The sequence below is a fragment of the Corvus brachyrhynchos genome, unplaced genomic scaffold, assembly GCF_000691975.1.
Source record: "Corvus brachyrhynchos isolate BGI_N302 unplaced genomic scaffold, ASM69197v1 scaffold239, whole genome shotgun sequence".
Taxonomy (NCBI): Eukaryota; Metazoa; Chordata; class Aves; order Passeriformes; family Corvidae; genus Corvus; species Corvus brachyrhynchos.
The window spans coordinates 9,044,057-9,065,270 of record NW_008246057.1 but is presented as its reverse complement, the minus strand read 5'-3'; the positions used below and the strand labels follow the sequence as shown (position 1 = coordinate 9,065,270).

The window sequence follows — 21,214 nt, the reverse complement described above, 5'->3', positions numbered from 1 at the left end:
ATGGCATGTTGATGGGGTTTGATGCTCTCTGTAGCAGCCGGTTTCAAAATGATAAGCTCTAGAACATGATAAACTTGCCGAACAGGAAAAAAACCGGTGGTTATGTCTTAATATCATGAATGAAGGAGCTGCTGTAGTGCTAGCGGAAATAGAATTTTACTGACTTGCTTACTATGTCTGTAGTTCATACTTTCGCCAGTTCTCTTCACACAGTGCACTTCAGATATCTCGTATAAGCCCTCTTTGCATTTTGTTTAACAGTATTTCACAAGGCAAAGCTTTTTGAGTTGACGAGCTCAGCATCCCAGTAGTTTCAATAGGAACTGCCATATAAAGCTGTTAGAGGAGGTGGTTTCAGGAGGTTGAGCAGAGCAGTGTGTGCTTTTTTGTAGAAATCACAGAATACACTGCCTAAGTTGTGTGACTGAAGCACCAGTTGTCTTTGGCAACTTTTTGGTTTCTGCTTGTATGGTTCACTCAGCGTTATTTAGGCAAAGAAGGGCTAGGAATGCATTTGAGGTGCTTTAACACAGAGTTCTGTACAGTTCTTAGACCAGAATAAATTCTGGTTGCTAGTAACTGCACAGAGGTTCCAGTTTTCATTCTGAAGTAACTGAGATGGTGCTATTGGAAGGAGAAACATGTATGATTTCTGTAGTCAATGCTGTGTTTAGAAAAGTGCTGAGAGAGTGTTAGCCTCTTTTGATACATTGGTTTAAAGAATTTCAACTACTGTTTTCTTTCACCGAGTTTCCAGTGGAGTTCTGGCAGGGGACTGTTAGTTGGCCAAAATGTGATGGATGAAGAAATTGTGTTTCTGGAGAAGATGATGGTTTACATGAAGGACTAAATTCAAAGAAGTTTGCATTATACTGGGGGAGTAAATGTTATTCTGGGGGAGCAAGACATCAGTTTGAAGCTATTTGCTCTACATTTTGATCTTGGTTCAGTACATGCCCCAAGACAAGAGCTAGGAATCATGGACTGAGGAATAAGCTTCAGAGAAAATACATCAAAGAGCTGATTTTAAAAGAGCTGAAAATATTGAACAAAGACTACAGGTAACGAGCTAAAATAGTGTAGTTAAATATCGTGTGGAAGAATACAAGTGTAGTGCAGCTGTTAACTTACCAGAAAATGGAAGAGTTAGTCAGGATGGTAAATGTAAATTTCACCAGAGCTTCAGGTGCAGTTTTCATTTAGATTTGGGAACATGTGGCAAACCTTTGTTCAGGGCTAGGGAACCTGGCCCAGGACAGAATTCTTTTTCATTAGTCTTTGATAGTAAAAGTAGGACTATGACAAGCTTATGTACCTATTCGTCACACTATCCCTTGGCACTTGAGTTATAACTGTTAATCTATTTTTTATCTTTTGTGATTACTGTGGGTGCATTGCACAGCCTGTGGCAAATGACCAAGTATCTGCTACAGCTGCATTTGTTCAGTGGTCAATCCTGTGGTGGAAGTATGTAGTTCTTCATAGCTGCTCACAGTTTGATTTGATTGTTGTCCCTTGACATTCTTTGGCCTAAGATAGAATTAAAACACTTAATTTTTAAATCCTTTTCAGAAGCCTGTCATGTTGTGTTGGATTTGTTATACATGGAGCATTCTTTGTGTTGGATTCCTATGCATTCTTTAGAATTAGGAGGAATCTCTTTGTACAGCACATTTGTACCTTATTTAACATTACAAGGTCTTGGTCAGTGACTTGTGTTCTAGTTACCAGAGCTTGTCTTATAGTTGTGTATCCGCAAAAAAGAGACTTTTTCTGGAATTAGGAACATGAAATGAAGGGAACCTAAAATAAGGGCCCCAGAAAATTTTTAGAGTAGAAGCTGAACTTTGAAGTTTAAGTGTTTTTTGTTGATGCTGATGCAAAGGATACAGTAATTATGTGGTGAACCTCTGTGCAAAAGGGAAATGGGAAATACTGAGAAGTGCACAGGAAAGGGGGTAGGAGGAATTTCACTATAACCTGAGAAGACACTGTAATACCATGCTTTAGAGAGGGAACTTTCAGGTACAATACTGGCTCAAACACTTGGAATTGTGAACAAATTGTTCAGGGTTTGAAGCCTGCTCTGGTCAGCGGTACAGGACTTTACAAATTCTTTTTATTCAAAGAGATTAGATCAAGCAAATACCTGAATATCTCACCAATTTTATTTAAAAAACCCCCAAAACAAACCTTCTCCCTAAACTGGTCAAAAGGGTTAAAATATTGTGTTTTGTATCTATGATAATTTGTGTTAGCATTCATTGAAAAAGCTGTCAGGTAAACAATACCCTTTTTCCATTAAACCATAGTCTTTGGAAAGTTACAGATAATGGAAATAGTTGTGCAGTGTTCCTTCCATGAGCAGAGGAACAGAAGGGCTTAATTACTTCAGACAATTTTGCTTGACTGTACAGTCTTTTTTCCCCCTCTTTTCTAGCACAGTTTACAGCTGTGTCTACTGCTGTGTATAGTGTAATAATTTCCCTGTTTAAATCTATTAAAACAACTGTAACATTTTAATATTCTTTCAGTATTGGCTGACATGAAAAAAGGAAAATCTACAGTCTGTACAAACTGAGAAGTTGTGCTGTTCAGAAGTTTTTCTAGCATACTTTGAAGGTGATGCCCTTCAGAATACTGAAGATTTAATTGTGTCTTGGTTACAAGAGTGTTTAAAGTTTAGACAAAAGACCCTGTCATTGCTGTAGCTGTCAAGGTGCCAACATCTTCAAGATAAAAATGTTCTTTTTTGTTTCCCTTTTCATTGCCTAATAAGCAGGAGGACTGGATCCAAAGTACGCTGGCCATTGCATGTCACTGCTGCCTGCTAGATTTAAAATATGTTGTTTAGTCATCTGGTTGTTCTGTAAGTATAAATGATGGCACAATTGAAGTGTATGGGGTTTATCTGACCACTCCAGAAGACTGGGGTTAGTGGAAAAGGACAAAGAAGTGTTCTACAGTGAAAATCATAATGTTGATAGATTTCTAACCTCTAACTTTTGAACCTCCCAACTTGTTGAGCTACTGTAATACTTGAATTTTTATTTGTAGTTTTTTCTAGGAGAATATTGTATTGTAAGTACATTTTACTCTTTTGAAACAAGAACTCGTTTGTTGGATATTGTGATCACTGGCTATTATGGTAGCTAAAACTGTTCAACTGTGAGGAAGCTTTTATTTAAGATGCTAAGTAAGGCGTAGTATTCAAATAAGAAAGAGACATGAAACTTTTAATTTGTTGGTCTGATTTGGAAGCAGCCCTATGAGATGTAGTACAGTCATTTTCTAGTGTGTTCTGTTAATTAAAATTCAGGAGGCATTTTCCTGTTCCCTGGCTTAACTGAAGTTCTTGCTGTGCTTTTGTTCCATATCTGAATAGATGTTGTTGAAAGCCAAAGTGTAAGGGAGAACTTTTCAAAGCCGGCATGACTCACTGAACGGTGAGAATATCACAAAGTGTACAGGCAGCTGTGTCCACAGGGCTGTTTTAAACTGACAGTTAACTTTTCAGTGGAAGGTAAGCACAAAGGTTTTTAACTGTTGAAAAATCTGCAGTAACTTAATTCTAATATAAGATACTCCTCAAGGTATTTTAACAGATTGTCAAGCAGAGAGGTGAACAGAAAAGGACGAAGTGAACGAGAGAAATGGTTGATACTGGGTAAATTAGAAACAGTTTGCTGTAGCTGAGTTATTGTGAGTATGTGTGTTCATGGGACTCATAGGGAAGACTCATAGGTGATAAAAAGTGTTGAAATCAAATGGAATTTATATTGAAACCTGTTTGATTATCTTTTCTGTCCTGGAGTTGAAAAAGAAAAAAGCTTTGGTTATAGAGGTATGCACTAACTAAATACCTCTAAAACTGGTTCTTAGGTCTTGAAATAAGAATCTATTGAGGTATCATAGATACACAAACTTTCAGTTTGTTGGTACTTGTACTGTATTATTATGAACTGTGACTGTAGGATGTAATTTACTTAATGTATTCAAGTAAGTTGTTAGAAAGCTTACATACTTTGAAATGTGAATACATCCAGTAATTAAATATTGCTTTTATTTATTTTGTCTTGAATACACAAAAAAACCTAGTTGAGCACTGATCTGAGTATGTGAAGGATCTAACTAATATTTTTTTCTCTTTCTTCGTAATTTCCATTATTATTTAATTGCCTTTCTGAAGTGTTATGACCAGGGAAGAAGGTTACAGAGAAGAATTTAGCTATGACAGGATGGCAACTTTGGAGCGAGGAAAACAAGAGAATGGAAATTATATACCAGATATCAAATCCAGTGACCTTCAGCTGTCAAAGAGGCTGCATCCTTGCTTTAGTTACAAAACATGGATATTTTCTTTGCTGATGGGAGTAAGTACTTTAAATGATACCAAATTTAAAAATATATGTGAGGCCTTAGTGCCCAGCAGTCTGTTCTGTTTGACATCATTTGAAGACTCATAATTTCATTGATAGTGTTGAAAAAAATCTTTGTAAAAATAGAAACGTATTAGCAAATCTGGAATGTAGTAATTCACTGACTACTGGTATTCTTTGGATATTTTTTTACTAACCAGAGATGATATGTGAGGCTTATTTTTATCATTAACATTAATCATATAAGCAGACAATAAGTGTGATAGTGGTAAATACCAGCCCATGTGTATGTATAAGCTGTGCCTTTTGGTAGAGCATATAGAGTATGCTGACCATATGCATTCTTTTAAAAATATTTTTAACTATTAAATGTACTGTGGCTGCCATGATAGCATTTTGGCGTTAAAAATATACTTGCCACATTCATCTGTCAGGGTTCAATAGCCACATAATTATTTGGTATAATCATTATGTAGTGAGGTGTATACTTGTGTTTCTTACATGAACATCACAGTGATTTGAATTTTTTTTGTCACTGCTAGAATCACAGGATACTCATCTTGCATGTACATCATATGCTTATCCATGTTCTGAGCCAAGTTAATTAAACTTCATTATAGCAATTAGAATTTGATCTTTTCTTTTTCTGTCAGCTCGTGTGTTTTGAAGCGTAATTTTTATTAAGTGCTAAAAGTGTCTCACTGTTAATATGGTAATTGCTTGTTTTTACACAGTGAATAAAAGTATTGCCTTATTTTTGTGGAAACAGCTGAACATTTTTTCCTTTCTGACAAACTGCAAGGCTTGAATTTCCTTTCAGATGTACTCTCACATGAAAAGAGAGCAAAAGAAGTGCTGGCCTTCTTTGCACTAAATTTTCTCAAACTTAATTGTCAAAAAGGACAACTGCCTGTAATTTACTGAGTTGTTGTAAATTTTTGGAGACAATAATGTCTAATGATAATTTGCTGAAGTCATATTATCAAGAAGAATAAACTTCATGGAAAAATGAAAATGCAGTTTTATTCATAAACTAATGGAATAAATTCCTATCAGATTTTTCTCCCAAGCATTTAGTCTCTATCAGCTCTACTGAAAGACAGTGTCCAGAAAAGAAAGTCTGTATGCTGAGCAACGTAAGTCATAGTGAACAGAATGATGCTTCAAGGAGCGGTTGCAAACTGTAGAGTGATATCAGAGTGGCTGATGGGCTGGTTTTGTGCAGAAACAATTTGATGAGCTTCAAGCACAATTTCAGCTTGTGGTCCATAGACTGTTCTTCCAGTCTGCCAGAGTTCTCTCTGTGTTTATACATGCACATATACTATCCTTATTTTCTGTCTTTATTTAACAAGGATTTTTAAAGACCTCCAGTAATTTTCTAACATGAAAAAAATACCCAAATAAAACAAAAGAGCCGTTCTCTTACCTTCCCCAGCCCCTTAAAAAAAATGCCTACTCAGAAGAATGACAAGGAAAAACAAAATAATGTTACTAGAAGACTCTAATCACTTATTGCAGAGTGTGTAACTGTGGTAGTTATGAAATAAACAGAAGACTTATTAAGGGAAGAGGAGCAATTGAACATTTTTGGATGTGCAGCTGAATGAAAGCAGGAAGAGAATTTGGAGGGATGCAGGAACATAGTGGAAGAAACCTCATTAATGTATCCCAATACTATTTTTGCTGCTGTGTTCTAGCTGGCAATTGCCCAGCTGCCCATATGCATAATGAATGTTGGTGGAGTCAAGCAGAGAATGCAAAGTAGAGCCATAGCTGAGGTTTCGGAAACATTTGTACCAGTAAAGACTGCAGTTACCTTTTCAGTATTTTATTGAGGTATTTGCCAGGTCAGGACAAAATGCTTGATTTAAACATGAACATTATTCATTATTAGGTCTTGGTAATCAGCAAAATATCTCTGGAAGTCAGCATATTTTGATGTTTTTCTTCAAATTTATTCACACAAAACCTGCATTCTTAAAAGTTCATCAGTAGCTCAGTTTGAAAGGGATTGATTACTGATTTTTATCTGACTAGTTGTTACTTTTTAAATAGTTTTATTAATATAAATTTATTTTATTTCTTGCTTTCCAGACTTGCCTCCTTATTACTTCTGGATTTTCACTATATCTGGGAAATATTTTTCCATCTGAAATGGATTATTTACGTTGTGCAGCAGGTTCAGTAAGCATTCTTAATTATTTGCTGCGGCTGTTTGACAGCAAATGGAATAGTAAATATTTTTTGTGGGTTTATGTCTTTTATTCTATCTGTCTTTTTTTTACAACTAATTTTCTTCATGGAAGATTTAATTCTATTTAACAGTTCATTAAATGGATTTTTGTCCCATGGTTAAGGGAGTAACAGTTGTCATAAAGACAACTGGGTTTGTGTTACCATTTTTGTTAATCAGCTCACCACTGGCATGCAATATTCATCTGCTGAGGAGTTTCTCTGTGCTTGATTTTAAGAAAATTTTGATTGCTATGCATTTGGGAAGTTTTCTGGCTATATGGTATCAAAATTTATTTCAGATTGTATCTCAAAGTATTGATTTTTGAGTTTATTTTGCAATCATGTCCAAGTAGTGAAGCAGACTAAAGTTTTGTTGAATATTATTATTTTATTAGTAAAGTATGCATTAAAGATGCTTGACATTTTCCAAAGCCCAGTATTTTTTACTATATTTTTAGGGGTGCATATATATGTTTACTGTATTTTACACTTTAGATATTCATGAGTCTGATGTACTTGCTTTATGGCAGTATTCTGTTCTGTCATTGTTATTTTCTCAAATTGACTTATATATTTAAGTTAGGTCCAAGACTAGTGCTTTACTTGGAACAAACAAGTCCCAGGAGTTACTCTGTGAATAAGTTATCACTTGAGTTTCCACTAAAGGTGTTAAAATAAAGTTGGAGTAGTTTTTTGCAGTCAGTATCCTCACAGATACATTATTCTCTGCAACATTAGTGTTAGTTACTGAGATGTCTCTTTCTCTGCCCCTAATCTCGACTCTTTGAACTTCATGTTTATTGAGAATTTCCAAAGACCTGCTGGATCTTTGGATGCAGGTTGTTATCACATTGGGTTTGAAGGTGTATATGTTTGTGTGTCTGTATGTGAGGAAAGTGTTAGAGCTCCTACTGCAGGTAATGGCATCAGTGCAGTCAGAAGAGCCTAGGCAGATGTGGAGCCAGCTGGCCACCAAGTATCTCATTTAGCCTGAAGCTCAATTGCTCTCTAGACATTCACCATCTGGACTAGTACTAGGACTCAGTTGCCTAAACATAGTCCTGTAGTGTTCTAGAGATTCCTATGTATCCAGGACATAAAAGGATGCTTTAATTATGTTCAGTAAAGGTCATTTAGGTGTTAAGGAAGTGCTGCCAAGAATTTTACATATCAGTATTAATCTCTTTATAGTATTCCATTATTAAGCTGTCAGTGTTCAGATGTGTGGGAGGAGAATTAGAAATGTGGCATTTATTGCATGATTCATTATTTAATATAAGAACATTTTAATTACTATTTTAGGCATTTGTGTAAAATAGAGTTGGATCTGTAATGGAGCCATGTCTTTTGTGGTGGGGAACAGCTAAGGGACAGAGAAATTACTTTGCGAGAATTTTCATTTATGCATGACTTTTCCATTTATCTTTGCCCTCAAGTATGGAAACATAGATTTTCGTGAACAGAGTGGAGATCCCAGGCACAATTCTCCAAGTGTATCTTGACTCAGCAGATTTTTCGCAAGGTCCTTCGGAACTGTTCTGAGATTGGGCAAATTTTAGCTTACTCAACTGGGATGATGTCTGTTTAAAGAATGTGCAGGCCCAGTTTGGGAGTAGCACTGTTTTCTCCTGCTCAAGGATCTCAGGCCTTCTAGAGTTAATTTAAACTAACAAAGCCATGAAATTCCTCATGAAAGACTTTCTTTCTTTTGTTCATCACGTTGTGCTGGGTAGTTAATCAAAACTGAGGGATATGGAAGGTATATTTAAACTTCTTGTAATCCTCAGACACTGATTGTGATTAATGAGCTCAGTCAAGTAACACATTTTCTTCAGAGTTTTTGGTCTTCTGTTTGTCTAAGTGTACTGAAATATAAATTCAGACACATAAAATACATCTATAAAAGTATATATAAAATTTGTTGTGCAGAATATCCCACTAGTCTTCTCTTTTAATTTTTCCAGTGTATTCCTTCAGCAGTTGTGAGCTTTGCTATAGCAAGGAATAAAATTAATGTGGTAAGTATGAAATTTTATTGTCAATTTTATCTATCTATCTGTCTGTCTGTATGTATCTGTGTATCTCTCTCTCTCTCTCTATATCTATATCTGTGTGTGTGTGTGTGTGTTCATATTCCCCACGTGTTTCAAATGAGAGAGAAACCCATTCTGAAACTGTTTTTCAGATACCAAATTTTCAGATTCTGTTTGTCTCTACATTTGCTGTTACAACAACGTGTTTAATTTGGTTTGGATGCAAACTTGTCCTCAATCCATCAGCTATAAATGTAAGTTACTAAAACAATTACTAATTGTGATACATTTATGTTTGTTAAAAAGCAAGGCGGGGCGGGACATTAGGTGGCTGGAGATCACATGTCATTACTTTGCTGCCAATATCCCGGTGTTCCTGCTTGGTCTGTGAGGAGAGATCATATAGCATAACTTTACATTTCTCTTTGACCAATGTTAGTTACTTGCAATAATATTCACAAGATGTCCATGATTATGTGATTTTAATTCTTTTCACTTGCCTATTTCTTGTCCATACTGTGTGGTTGATTACTGAAGAAAGATAAGGGAGAATAACTGTGTGTGCAAATCTGGCTCTGATGCTTTTTTTTAACTCTTCTGTCTTAAGAGTAATTCAGCTGCTGACTTGCCCTCCTCTTCAAAGGGTACTGTTCCAGTGAGACAGTCTCACTGTTAGGCGGTTCACTGCCAGCTGTTTTCCATTACCCATGTGGTACAAGGAAGATGTGGAATACCATCTCTAACTATTCTTTCATCATCATATTTATTTTGCTTTCCCATGGGAAACTGCACAAGAAACTAATAGTAGGTCTTTGAAATCACTGCTGGTAGTTTAAAAGCAGTAAGACTCATAAAAAGGGTAAGTTTATCCAATTAAGTCAATTCACATTAAAGACCTGGATAATCCCTCATTGGTGTTACTTGTGTTGATACATATTTCCATGAAATAACTTTAGATAGATAGATGGAATGCAAGATACGAGCTATGCCCTAGTCCATGACTGTGTAGGACCACTCCAGGAGGGTACAGTTCTGTCATTAGTTTGCTATCAACATGATGGATGCGATGTGTAAAGATCCAAGCTGCCACTCTGTTCCTTCCCAGCTCTTAAAATAAGAAACCTGGTGGACAGAAATAAGTGGAACCTTGTGCATGCTGGCCACTGCAACTGAAAGTGTTCAGATCTTGAACAGGATTCAAATTAACTCCAAATTGTGTACATGCATTTTTTTTTTTTTTTGTCCTTGCAAGCTGAGTGTCTGTACCTTCATTATAGTTTGTGGGATACAGTCGGTGGGACCCTGCAATCTTGTTTTCCTCAGCATAGATGGCTAAGTCAGGATTCCCTGGCCTGAACTTAAACTTCTCTTCCTTAAAAAGTGCTGTGAGATATTCTGGCCGACTTCTGTGTCTACTCTGGATGGGTGAGGGTTTCCCCTCAGTCTTGTGTCCAACATCCCATTCATGCAGGCACATTCTCCATGCAGCTGGTATAATTGAACTCCACCTCTAGTTACTGCTTGGCCCAGTAGCTTTTAAGGCTCCCTCTTTTTTCTCTTATGGAAAAGATCTCCACTGACAGTAATGGAAATATAGAGAATGTGGGTGCATGCATCTACTGGAGTGTAGGTGCTTGATTTGATTGCCTAACCATAAATGTGTGTCTCCATTAGGTGTGTGCTTGCTTGTCCTGCATTGCTGCAGCCACTGGTCCAGGAGGGTACCAGTGTCCTTTAGATCCTCTGTCATTTGTCAGACCTGTGCAGATGTCTTGAAACATCTATAGGATATCTTAAATCATATTAAAAGTGTGGATTTAAACAACTGTATTGAACTTAAAATTATTAAACTTGACATTAATTCAACCCTTTCATACAGTTTCAGTGAACCACATTTTAATACCTGATGCAGGTTCAGAGAAAATTGGATTAAAGTTGTGGTAATTTACTACTTTCTACTCAGTTGCACTTGCATGTTCTTTAGTCATGGAAGAGGGTTAGGGACACAGCTAGTCTGGTTCTCTGTATCTAGTGATGGATTCTATGTACAGTAGTAGTTGTACAGGGAATTTTCTTTAGCTCTTAAAAATCCAACATTGAATCTCCCATTGTTACAGAAGGTACTTCTAGCTTTAGCTGTACTTCTTTTTGAGAAATAAACTCAAGAAAATTATCTAAGCTCTGAAATTGGAGATGAGATAGTTTTATATTGTTCTAGGTGTACTGAACTAATTTTATGAGTGAAAGAATCTATCTGATACTCTAGATATGTCGTATCAGAAAGTAATACTGGAAAGATAAAACTCTAATTTGTTTACTGTTATTTTTTAAATTTTTGTTATTTACTTCTTGTACCTGGTTATACCTCACTTGTACTAAGTGAGATGGTCCATCAGTTTTGTTACATTGCTTCTGGACTCACACTTGTGCATCTACTTGGCACTGCACTGCCAAGTGTGACGTGTGGCCTTGCCAGCTCACATCAGTATTAGTGCTGTACTAAAACATGTCTTAAGTCATGGGAATTTATAATCTGGTTTAAATTGTTCTGCGGGTCACACATTTGAAACCTCTTCTTTTGCCTAATAATTCCTGTATTCTTCACTGTAGCACATTTTCTAGAAGTTTACCACAATGACATTTTTTGCTGTTTGTGGAGTTAGTGCAACTGTACAGTCTGTTGGGTACAGCAAGGCACATAGTTCCAACTATCATTTCCTAAGCGAAAGTGAATTTCAGTGTCCAAAGAAGCCTCCTAAATCTACCACTTACTACTTTTTTCAAAAAACACGTGCTGCAAGATAGGTGGCAGAGAAAAACTGAGATTTCATCATCAACAAAGCAGGTCTGACATGAGGAAACAATATAAATCTGTTCTAATTTGTCGAACAATGGTTTACTATAATTGTATGGTTTGGAATGGAGTCAGTTCTCCTTAGACTTTTGGTACTTTGCCCCAGTGGCTTGACTGACTACCAGATGTTTTCTTGTGCTGCTGGTGGAAAAAACATGGTGCTTTTGAAGACAAGAAAGGGAGATCCACTCTGCCTAACTTGTGTGCCTCTAGGAAATGTTTCTGTCCATTTAGTGTAGGTATCTACCTCTTTTCATAAGAATAATAAGGAACAAAAGAGCAATGTTAAGTATTGCATTTACTTACTTGTCTCTTGGATATGACCAATGGTGGCGCCCATGTTTTTGCACAACAATGTAGTCTGTGAGAGTCATGAAACCATGAAGAGTGTCTGTGAATGCTTTACTAGCAGTAGGCAGGCCACAGAACTGGGATCCTTGCTGCAGTTCTTTGGTTTGTGTTTTTGTTCAGCATCCACTATGGTAGCGCACCATTTGGGATTGCAGCCTAGGAGTTGTGACTTGTGGCCCTCCTTCCCCGAAGAATCTTCCATAGTTGCTGCAGTGTTCCAGTTTCACGTGGAAGGGCCTGCAAAAAGCAAATGTGCACAGCAAACGCTCCCTTGTCATAAGCTCCTCTTCTGGAAGACAGCGATAAAATCCAGGCAGAATATTTCCATAAATGAAGTAAATGTTTCTTTTTTAGGTTAGGCACTCTGAATATGATTCTGAGTTGTTCTTGAAATTCATCAAGAGCCAATAAAATAGTTAATGAAGTATGTAATCAATAGATATGACTAAATCTGACAGAAACCAGACAACCTGCCTAATCATGCTAGACTCAGCCCCTTCCTTTATTTTTAGTATGGAAGACATAACTCATTTATGTCTGGGATTTTACTGACAGATAAATTTCAACTTGATTCTACTTATTCTGCTGGAAATCTTCATGGCAACTACTGTGATCATTTCAGCTAGGTCTACTGAAGACTGCTGTACAAGAAAGAAAGTAGGTACCCTTAAGGATTGTGTGTGTCCAAAAATTTTCCGTTTTCCGTATTACATACACCTGACAATTTATTGGCAACTCTAGTATATAACTTTGCATGCTAAAACTATATTTGAACTATAAATAAAAGTACCATACAAAACAGTTATTGCTTCTTCTATCTTTTAAAAGTGCAGTGACCCCTCTGCAAAATTACCTGTTCAAAATTATACAGCACAGAGTTCTTTGAATATCTTACGAATGGGCATGGCAAATGTTTTATTTCTGTTTTATAGAATGAAACTTGGTCATGTGTGAAATATTAGAGTATGATAACTTGTATGTATGCAAGCAATACCTTTTTGAAGCCTGATGTAGAGGAAGTATTTGTCTTGTATGCCAGTTTCGTGGTATCTGGACAATGATCTTGGCTTCTGGATTTGGGGCTATTGATAAAATTCTTTTTATTCACATGTACTTTCCCAAACTCCACTCATTTTTCTACAACAGTACTTCTTTTAAGTAAGAATGAAGCAAACATGCTATGCCATTGGAAATGCTGACTGATAAAATTGTGTAGTGTCTTGTCCTCCTTTGGCTCCTGCTAGTCCACATCTGTAAAATCTGAAGGCTCAGGAAGAAAGTGGAAAAGGGAGACAAGATGACAATATTTTGTTATCAAATGGTGGCTGTGGAACAACTAATCTGGGACTAATTAATTTTGTTTTAATGTAATTGATGTGGTCTGGCACTGGAAGACATCCTGATGTGTCACTGTCACCTCTTCTGGGCCAACCAGATGTTGCATACCACTGTTAGGATCTGTAGCAGGTTGTACAAGATATTAGAAAGAAATGTATTGCTTTGTATATTTTTTTATCATGATTTTTTTATTCCCTCTAGAATACTGCATATGACAGTGCCATTGTTTTGAGCAATGTCAGCTTTCCTGCTCGAATTCTGAAATCATACTCAGTAAGAAAAGCATTGCTTCATTAAATCAATTTATTACTTCATCTTTCTAAGTGCTAAGGTTCTCTAAAGCCAGGATGAGATCAGTGTAGTTAAGAACTTAAAGAATAAAGACAAAATGAGAGATACATAGTAAAATTGCAAGATAAATCATAACTGCTCTTTATTATGGGAAGGAGACTATTTAATGACTTAAGGATAAATAGTGTAAACTGAACTGTTGTTTGGTGGAGCTAATAAATGAAAGCATAAATATGTAAGCTAGGTAGCATTTTTCCATATTTTAGTTGTGAGAAAGTAGACTTCATGCCTAGCTAGTAGCATAAATGCATTTTTCTCTTTCCAGTGAGTTCCTTTCTATATGCAAGTAGGAAATTTTGCGTTCAAATACGTTGTTAATAATTTGTGTGGTCTTATTTGTTTTAGGTAATTGAGGTGATTATTGGAATTTCATCAGTATTTGGTGGAATAATTGCTTTGAATATGGATGTTCTAGTCTCAGGTCCATACCTCTCAGTAACGTTCTTTTGGATCTTAGTTGCTGTAAGTAGTGCAAATGGAAGGTACTCTTTTAAAACAATGGCTTTTATTTAATGTTTTTTTCACTTTTCTCCTCCCTACCGGAGTATTTATTTGGCTCTAATACTGTTTGGGAATTGCTGCTTAGCAAATGAATTAGTACTTCAATATAATTAATATATTTATGCAATATTTTTGTTCTGTTTTGGTTTGCAATACTTAGGTAAAGTGTTCTGATACATTTTCAGCCCTCAATTCAGTAAAATAGAAATGAGTATTAAGGATATTAGAAATGAGGTGTTTTGTCAAAAAAGTCATAGGTTCTAGAATATTTCAGGATGCAAAAGAAAAAGTTGAGTTTAGTTTCAGCGTGGTAGAATCCTTAGAACATCTTATTTAACCTCTCAGTTTTAACTGTTTTAAAAGTCTGAGCCTGTGATTGGTAGCCCTTATCCCTAATAACAGCCTGTACCTGTGAGCAATGGATTCATAAAGGATGTTGTGCCACCCTGCTTGCCACAAAGGAACTGATTGAGAAAGAAGACAATGATGATTAGGTTTATATATGGCTCCTGTGTCTGTAAAATTCCTCTGCATGGAGTGGGAAAAGTTCATAAACAAGCTTTTCAGCATTCAGAATTCACAAAAGAAAAAAAGCTGTGAATAGTGGGAATTACTGTAACTCAATTGTAATTTTTGTAGTTTTCAAGTCAATAAATACTTACTTTGTTACACATGTTTAGTGCTTTCCAAGTGCTATTGCAAGTCATGTAGCTGCTGAATATCCAAGTAAATGTCTGGTAAGTGTGTAAAATTCTTGGATTTTGTCATTAGAGTGGAATAATGCTAAGAAAGTCTGCCTGACAGTGGGCACTAATCAAGTTTGCTCACTTGTTTTTAGCTGCTTCTACAAAATGTGACAGAAATGTGTTAGCTGGTATCCCTTAAAAGAACTCTGGTAGATCCTTTGGAGGCTTAATTTCATCAGTTCTAGAAAAGAATTTGAAGAGTTTGGTTTCTTTTTTTTGTTTTGTTTTGTTTTGTTTTTTGTTTTGGATATTTTTTTTTTTTTTTTTTTTTTTTTGTAGTGATTCCTTGGGCAAAGATATTACTATAGAAAAATGACATGCTTCATATGGTATGCCCAGAACTGCTCTCAAGCTTGTGAGATGAGGTTCCCTTTTTCTTTCATTATCAGTTGTGGTTTCTGAAAGAAGAAAATTAGGTGTGCAGGCTACACTGGACCTAGAACCTATTTTAAACAAATTCTTCATGATTAGCAACAAGAACTAAGTATATTTAGTAGAGTGCATTTATTCCTTGAATGTTCTAGATGTGCAGTTAAGGCTCCTTAAAATATCTGTTCCAAGTAATAGTCATGCAACCATATTTAAGTGAGTAATGATGCATGACCACAATTGAAGTCAGAATATAATCCCCGTAGGGGTGATATTTGAATGAAACTTGGCTGCTGTTGTATGGCAATAAATTTGCCTCAGGGCAACTCAAATTTATTTGCATAAGATTTTTTTAGGTTGCAAATCTGCAATATCTGTTGTTAATTCTCATGAGTTCATATAAATTGAAGAATAAATGGTACTTCTATACTGGCTCTTCAGATTGGGTATTGCTTCCTCTATGTGCATATGAAAGGCACTTGTAAAATAAAGCAAAAACATCATCATCTGTATTGAATGAAATATGAATTACAAATCAACAGTGTTTTGGCTAGGAAACTTAAGTTATTCAAAGCTTGCTTCTGTATCTCCATGAAATGTGGATGGCTCTTAGTATTTGCCTTTTATGTGTAATCTTACACAGTTTTGCACACTTTTGTTATGCTTGCTTCAAGGAAACAATTCACAAACCAGAGTTAACTTTTAAAATTATTATTTAACATTTATTATCTTATTTTTTAGGTTGAGGTCCTGATTGCCATTAGCAGTGTTACCTCTCCTTTGTTGTTCACCGCTTCAGCATACTTATCCTTCAGTATCATGCAAGTGGTTGACATCTTTAAAAGTTATCCACCTGCTGTTAAAGTAGGTGTTTTTATGCAATTGAAAAATGAACCTCTATCTATTACAGTAGCAAGTTAGTAGTAAATTAGGCAATATATGAAGACAAGGTACTGCATTATAAAGGTTGAATGAAATGTTATAGAAAATATTTAACGACTTTTGTTTAACTTATGATATAATTGAAAGTATGTTACATCTATTGGCACCCCAGAATTAAGAGTTTAAAAAAAGTAGGATATTATTTTAAAGGCACAGTAAAAATAATATACAATATGCTAGACTCCTTGAGGCTTTTATAATTTGTAGCATTTAAATTAAAGATTCTAGGTCTCCTTGAAGAATACATTTTTCTGTTTCTTAGGATGTTTACTAATAGTCGGGATTGTAAGCCTGTACCTGGATTCATTCAAAGTCTGGATTGGGACAGAGAAGAAAAAGTTTGCAAAGTTTAAATTATTTTGGTATGAAGTGTTACTCATGCACTGCTGAAGAGCTTTCCAGGGCTCTACTGGCAGTGTTTACCAATCCCTGACAATGTTCAGAGAACCACTTATGGGCGTTAGACCAGTGTCAGTAAGAGTCTTTACTCTTAGCATCCACTAGTCATTAAGTAGTCTTGTAATTTTAGAAGAAAGGATGGAAAATGTTTATTAAATTGGTATCTCAGGGACTGGAAAATCAGCTTCTGAGTATGTGATCCTGTTCTTATTCTGGAGGAGTGTACTGTGTTGTTGAACCTCAGGAGTGGCCACCGCTTACATACCCTCTTTAAGTAGCTTCTCCTGTCACACATGTTGGAGACAGATGACTGCACTGTCTAGACAGTTGGTATGCCCTGCAGAGCATTTCTTATATTCTTACTCTGTGTCTGGTTACAGCAACAGTGGGCTGCTCTGCACAGGAGGATGAACAACAGAGCAGGAGTAACAGCAAGGCAGAAAAAGAACAGTAACTTCATTTGCAAGCAGGGCAGTCCTACAGCACCCCAAAAAATAGTAAAGCAAGGCAGGTCCAGCCATGGTAGCCAGGTTCAATCAATGCTTCAGTGATTGCCAGGTAAGTCTACAGTACTGAGGCAGATCTAAGGTCATCCAGGAACTCAGGTCAGCAGGGCAAGGTCAGGCCAGCAAGGCACAGGGCCAGGCCCAGGCATAGCTGGGACATTGCTTAGGCCAGAAACAGCAGTAAGACACTGTTTTAGAGGATGATTTCCTCAGTTCTGTTCTGTTTCCAGAGGAAAAGATAATTTGGCAAATTAACATTTTTTTAAAAATTACAGATCTCTTCTACTTTCAGCAAACTCAGGCACTAAAATTTTAGTTGAAACTTTATGCTGAAATAAACTGTAAATGATAATTTGAATTAAAAAATCTAGATATGAATCTTTATAGAGGTGGGGACATTATAAAATATTTTATTCTGTTATTAGTTAAAAATGTATGTCTATTTTCAGCAATCTTATGATGTACTCCTGTTGCTTCTGATGTTGATGCTGCTAATTCAGGCATGCCTTACTATTGGAACTGTAATACAGTGTGTGAATTACAAGACAAAAATGAAACTACAAGATTCATCATGGACACCATCACAGGTTAAAAAACAGGAATACAGAACAACAGAGGTATGTATTTATACCCATGAGAAAATTTGAAAATATCTATTTTAAAATAATCTTTTGGTAATGTTTTGTGGTCTTAATTTCTGATCTTAATTCAGACGACAATTAAAAGCTGTTCTATGAAACAGAATTTTGTAATCAAGAGATAATAGTTCGCTGGTTGGATGATAACTGGGCATGACATAGGGCACAGAACTGTACCCCTTAGGCTTTCCTCTTTGCTGTACAGAGCTACACCCTTAAAGATTAAAGACCCTTAAGCATGAGTAACTCATGCTTACTGCACTAGAAAGAGAGTGCTGAATTCAGTCCCTGCTCTAAGGAGAGCATCTGGACTGAAACAGCACTGGATAGAAAGCACTGGGAGCAGAGACTGGAATCAGTCAAGTCAGTAAACAGCTGCTAATGGAAAGTGGAAGCTTTGGAATTGTGTCCCCTCAGGCTGCTGAGGGTATTTGGTGTAGGTTGCTTATTTTCTGGATCTGTGTCCTGAGACTTATGTTTTGTATAAAAGATGAAGCACAGCAGCACTTCACTGCTGCAAGTCACATTTTGGAGCATAGGTCATGGCACGGCTGAACACGTCTCTGCTGAGGATTATTTACAAAAATATTCCTGGTTTGTGAGTCACTGAAAAACTGGGCGAGTTAAATGCTAAAAGGAGCACTTTCTCCACAAAAGCAACACTTTTTTTGCTTACCTTTTAGTATTTAAACACATGAATAATGTTATAGGTGAAGTTGCAGGTCCCTTTGGCTTCTCAGAAGTCTGTGTTCTTAGGCAAGGCCTTAATTTGCTTGCATGTACGTAGGTGAATCTTGCTTCAGTTGCACCACTAGGGGCTGCTTCTGGCTTTGGGCTTAAAGGTTTAGGTGTGAGGGCTTTCAGTCATGTTTTAGAAAAAATCTCGAAAAAGTATCTTAAGTAACAAGTTTAAAATAGGAATTTGGCCAAATTTCTTTGACCCAAATGTTTCAAATATTATACAATTTACACTATTATGTTTTATATCCTAAATATAAACTCTGTAATATACAAAACTATGTGATTTACAAACGTATAGAATATTTTAATAGCTCTGGCTGTAACTATTCACATTTGCATTCTCCTAGCTTCTCTCAGCTATTTATTTGCTTGAACTTCAGGTTTTAATCAAAACATTTTTTCATGTTTGCATTTGTCTGAAATTTTTTTGCTTTTAGGTTTCCAATAATACCTTAAAGGATTTTGACAAAGATAAAGCTTGGAAAGCAGTTGTGGTGCAGATGGCTCAATAGTTTGGATTCTACAAATGCAGGCAATACAGCACAATCCAATACAGTCAATCAACTGAATTAAGGTTTAAAAACTTTTCAATTTTTAAACAGCAATATAGTTGCAGCAGTAGGAGCCATGGAATAACACAGTAAATGATGTATCTTTCTAATAATTTCAAAATACCTTGATAATATTTTTAACGTATCTGTCTTTTCTGTTGGTATCTGTAGTCTAGAGTTGCTTTAGAAGATACCTTTAGAAAAAGGTAATGAGTCACATGGATTTATGCGGATGGCAAAGTAAAATATTGCAATACGTAGTAGGCTTCATATATTTGCAAGAGATTGTTATAACTGCAGTTATGCAGTCAGTGTGACTGATAAATGCTTTTGTAAAGTTATGAGTACAAGTCATAATTGATGTTTTTGCTTATACTTCACTTTTGTAGGAGTTGTAAAGTTGTTCTGCATCTTATTGCTTTTATATAAATAAAAGTCTTTATTATGTGGAAACTCGAGAATGTGGATTGACATTCTAATCAGAGAGGTGACTACAGAATATTCTTTCCCATTAAACTTCAATTTCTGGACTATTAAAAGGGGAAGTGGCATTTTCTGAGTGCTGGGACACAAAAGCTACTAGCCAAAACAAAAACATCCAACAAACAGAAGCAATTGGCCAAATAACGGGAGATAATACTGACATTAAAAGAGGATTTTTTCACATAGGAAAACTTATTTTTAGGTATATTACTTTTCATTTATTTATTTTCCTAACTATCTTGAAAACCTATGAAATGTAGCTGCCCTGAAACAAGGGACGTCCCCCATACAGATTACCTTTTCCTATAGCTGAACTGTGTGTATGATCATGTAGATTTCAAACACTATTAGAATTTCCATGTTAATAGGAATTTTGGTGTAACCAGGGTGATAGCTGCTGACAAGATGGTGGTGGGATTATTTTTTCCTGTTTTTATCATTTTATTGATGATTTTTGAGAGGTTAAAGACTTCGAAGTTCATTCTTTTTTTAATCTGAAATAACTCAGATAATTTCATTTGTTCAGAGCATGCTGTAAAGCTTAACTCTTTGCTTTGGAGAAGGGGAAAGAAAAAGAAAAAGGTGTGTAGAGTGCAGAGCCTTTCAGGTACACTAGCATGTTTCTTTTCATTTTGGGAAAGCTGGCAGTTATTATGGGATTTAAATACATGGAGGGTACTCTTTCAAGTTTAGAGCAGTCCTTCTTAAGAGCTTGTACACAGCAACCTCCCTGTCCACCTAAAATAATAGGCTATGCTTTTGGTCCAGAGTAGTACATCAACAACCAGAGGCTGCAGCTGCTGTTTCTTAAACATTGCAAAATTTCATGCCTGTACTGGTGGTACTTGTGTGAACATTCTCTCAACCTAACAGCTAATTGATTTTATATCCGCCACAGTCCTACTGATTTTGCAAGTAGGAAAAGTTAGGGTTTGATGGTACACTATTTTTTTAAAGCTGCAAAGAAATAATGACAGTTCTACCTAAAAATAAACATCTAAACAACTTTCTAAATATCATACATGAAAGTGGAGAAAGACTGTAGACAGTGTAGAATTTCTTCATGAATTATTGTAAAGTGAAAAGATAGTAATATGCAGAATAGTGCAAATGTAACTTGACTGTTTTCTTAGTGCTTTGTTTTCCTTTATGTGGTCAAACATTTTGCCTTTGTTTAACTGAATCTTGTTCTTTCAGAGATTATCTGTTTCTTTTCTGTCAAGTGATGATTAGCTTTGGTTATCCAGGTTAGATATAAGGAGATACTACTTTTGTAAATGATTTGGGTGGGAAAAGAAATTAAGTGAAGTTGCACAGCTGATGGAATTTCCTTTTAACAAAATGCTTATACCAACAAAGCAGACAAAGGCACTTTAACCTCCTTTTGAGTCAAATGGCTCGAGGTGCTCTCTTCTAAAAAGTGAGATTCTTTTAAACAGCTCCTTTTTTTTTTTTTTTTTTTTTTTTTTTTTTTTTTTTTTTTTTTTTTTTTTTTTTTTTTTTTTTTTTTTTTTTTTTTTTTTTTTTATTTCTTTTGGGGAACTAAAATGATTTAGTGTTTTATTAAGAAGTGAAGAAAATAGCATTCATCAAAAGAAAGAGAGAAACTAAATAGGCTAAACAGGATGATTGAGTTAAAATATGGATTGACCCTGAGTAATGGTTGAGATATATGACTGTATCTGAGGTTTTGTAGTCATCTTAGATTAACAAGGGTAAGGAATAGATGGGAATAAAAAAAGAGGTTGTCATAGAGCTGCCAGCCATAGATTCTGCTTTCCAGTGAAGATGAGC

At 35.8% G+C, this 21,214-nt stretch overlaps 1 protein-coding gene across 1 annotated transcript; it reads left to right on the top strand.

The window, feature by feature from the left end:
- The first annotated feature begins 2,779 nt into the window (after positions 1–2,779).
- Positions 2,780–19,390, top strand: MLC1 (megalencephalic leukoencephalopathy with subcortical cysts 1). Its single transcript, XM_008642543.2, has 13 exons — positions 2,780–2,869; positions 3,386–3,523; positions 4,190–4,373; positions 6,477–6,566; positions 8,582–8,635; positions 8,803–8,904; positions 12,411–12,512; positions 13,395–13,466; positions 13,890–14,006; positions 14,726–14,782; positions 15,902–16,024; positions 17,457–17,624; positions 18,824–19,390. The coding sequence occupies exons 3-13, from the start codon at positions 4,194–4,196 to the stop codon at positions 18,896–18,898; spliced, it is 1,140 nt and encodes a 379-aa protein (XP_008640765.1). The 5' UTR covers positions 2,780–2,869; positions 3,386–3,523; positions 4,190–4,193; the 3' UTR covers positions 18,899–19,390.
- Positions 19,391–21,214: the final 1,824 nt, after the last annotated feature.

Coding starts and splice junctions, on each gene's coding strand:
- MLC1 (XM_008642543.2), top strand. CDS start 4,194: ATGACCAGGGAAGAAGGTTACAGAGAAGAATTTAGCTATGACAGGATG. Junction 13,467..13,889: donor GAATTCTGAAATCATACTCA/GTAAGAAAAGCA, acceptor TATTTGTTTTAG/GTAATTGAGGTGATTATTGG. Junction 14,783..15,901: donor AATATCCAAGTAAATGTCTG/GTAAGTGTGTAA, acceptor CTTATTTTTTAG/GTTGAGGTCCTGATTGCCAT.